Here is a 1,520-nt window from a genome sequence, read left to right on the forward strand (position 1 = left end):
ACTGTGTGTCGCTGTCTCCTGGAACCATAAACCTACTGGCCACCTGCTCGTCTCCTCTTTTCGACCCCTCACCCCTGCATATCATTGTTTCTCCAAAAATCCCCCATCTCGTTCGAGTAACATTACTGATGCGGCAGTAGAGACATGGAATACCCACGGTACTCCCAGCTATTGCGAGGCGCCGCAAGTCTCAGCACCTCCTTCTGGTTGTTTTGACACCCCAGTAATTCGAGCAAGGTCGGTGGAGCCACATCCAGAAGCAAAAAGCCCCTCGGATCCATTGTAGGACCATCCTACTGTGCCAAGAACAGGGAAGAGGAAAACAAGGTGCGTCAAGGCATTTGGCAAGGACTACACCATAAAATTCGGGGAAGGACTTACCATGGGTGAAGTGGTCAACAAAGCAGGGAAAGTCCTGGTGGGCAAGGTTCATGGATGAACCTACACGGCGGAGCGATTGGGGCTGTGGGTTAAAGAGATCTGGGGACATATATTCATACAGCTCTCGGATGTACAGATACTCCCTCGTGGATGGTTTGCGCTTCATTTTTCCCTTGAAGAATACACAAACATGGCACTCGCACGATATTGGCATATCGAAATGGCTCCAGTGCTGCTCAAAAGATGGAGCCCTCTCTTCGATCTGGAAAGAGAACAGATAGGAGCTGGACCTTTATGGGTACGACTACCAGGTTTACCCCTCCAGTACTGGTCAGAAGAAGTGTTCGTGCGAATTGGGAATACCCTCGGCACCTTCCTGGATTACGACAAATCCATAATTCAGTCCAAAAATCGAACCCTAGCTCGCATTCTAGTGCATCTGGATACTCGGGAGGGCCTGGAGGAAAAAATTACTCTACAATGGCGTAACTTCACTAGGGTTCAAATCCTCGATTACGAGGGGGTGCCATTTAGATGCCGACGCTGCCACAAGGTCGGGCATCTATATAAGGAATGCCCACTGGTCCAAAAACCCTCAAAAGAAACTATGGAAAAGGAGGAAGGCAATGGAAGGGCTACCCCAGACATCCCCAGGAAGGCACCATCAGCAGCACCCACTCCATCTCGGAAGGCGACCCCATCTCAGCCAGTCTAGCAATCTACAGGCTACTCCTTGTGACCCCCATCTCCACCTCTGACTCGAGCCAGGGCAGCAGCTGAAGCGGCTCGTACTTCGGGTATTTCTCTCCCCTCTCTCCTTGCTCTATCTTCTACTTATGCATTTTCTGCACATCATCAGCATAATGCATCTATACAGGATCGATCCACCTCTCCCTCATCTATTCCTTGCCCCCTTCTCTCCCACCACCTGGTTTATTCCACTACCTCCCCTTCCCTAAATCCGGAGGCATCCTCCTCCCCATCTCTTTCTCCCCTGGCTCCCCCTCACCCTTATAACCTACAATCCCGCCCTCCCACTGTGGGTTCACATTCAATTCACTCTGGTCTTGGCCTATCCCTCCCCTCGATGACTATTAAACCCCTTTGTGGGCATAAATCTTATCTCTCGCATGCTATGC

At 50.9% G+C, this 1,520-nt stretch overlaps 1 protein-coding gene across 1 annotated transcript; it reads left to right on the forward strand.

Moving 5' to 3' along the window:
• The first annotated feature begins 601 nt into the window (after positions 1-601).
• Positions 602-1,096, forward strand: LOC149184658 (uncharacterized). Its single transcript, XM_089415406.1, has one exon. The coding sequence runs from the start codon at positions 602-604 to the stop codon at positions 1,094-1,096; it is 495 nt and encodes a 164-aa protein (XP_089271532.1).
• The last annotated feature ends 424 nt before the right edge of the window (positions 1,097-1,520 follow it).

This window comes from Pinus tabuliformis, chromosome 3_2 (genome assembly GCF_031772625.1).
Source record: "Pinus tabuliformis cultivar Carrire ecotype Pingquan chromosome 3_2, CPIR1, whole genome shotgun sequence".
Lineage (NCBI taxonomy): Eukaryota > Viridiplantae > Streptophyta > Pinopsida > Pinales > Pinaceae > Pinus > Pinus tabuliformis.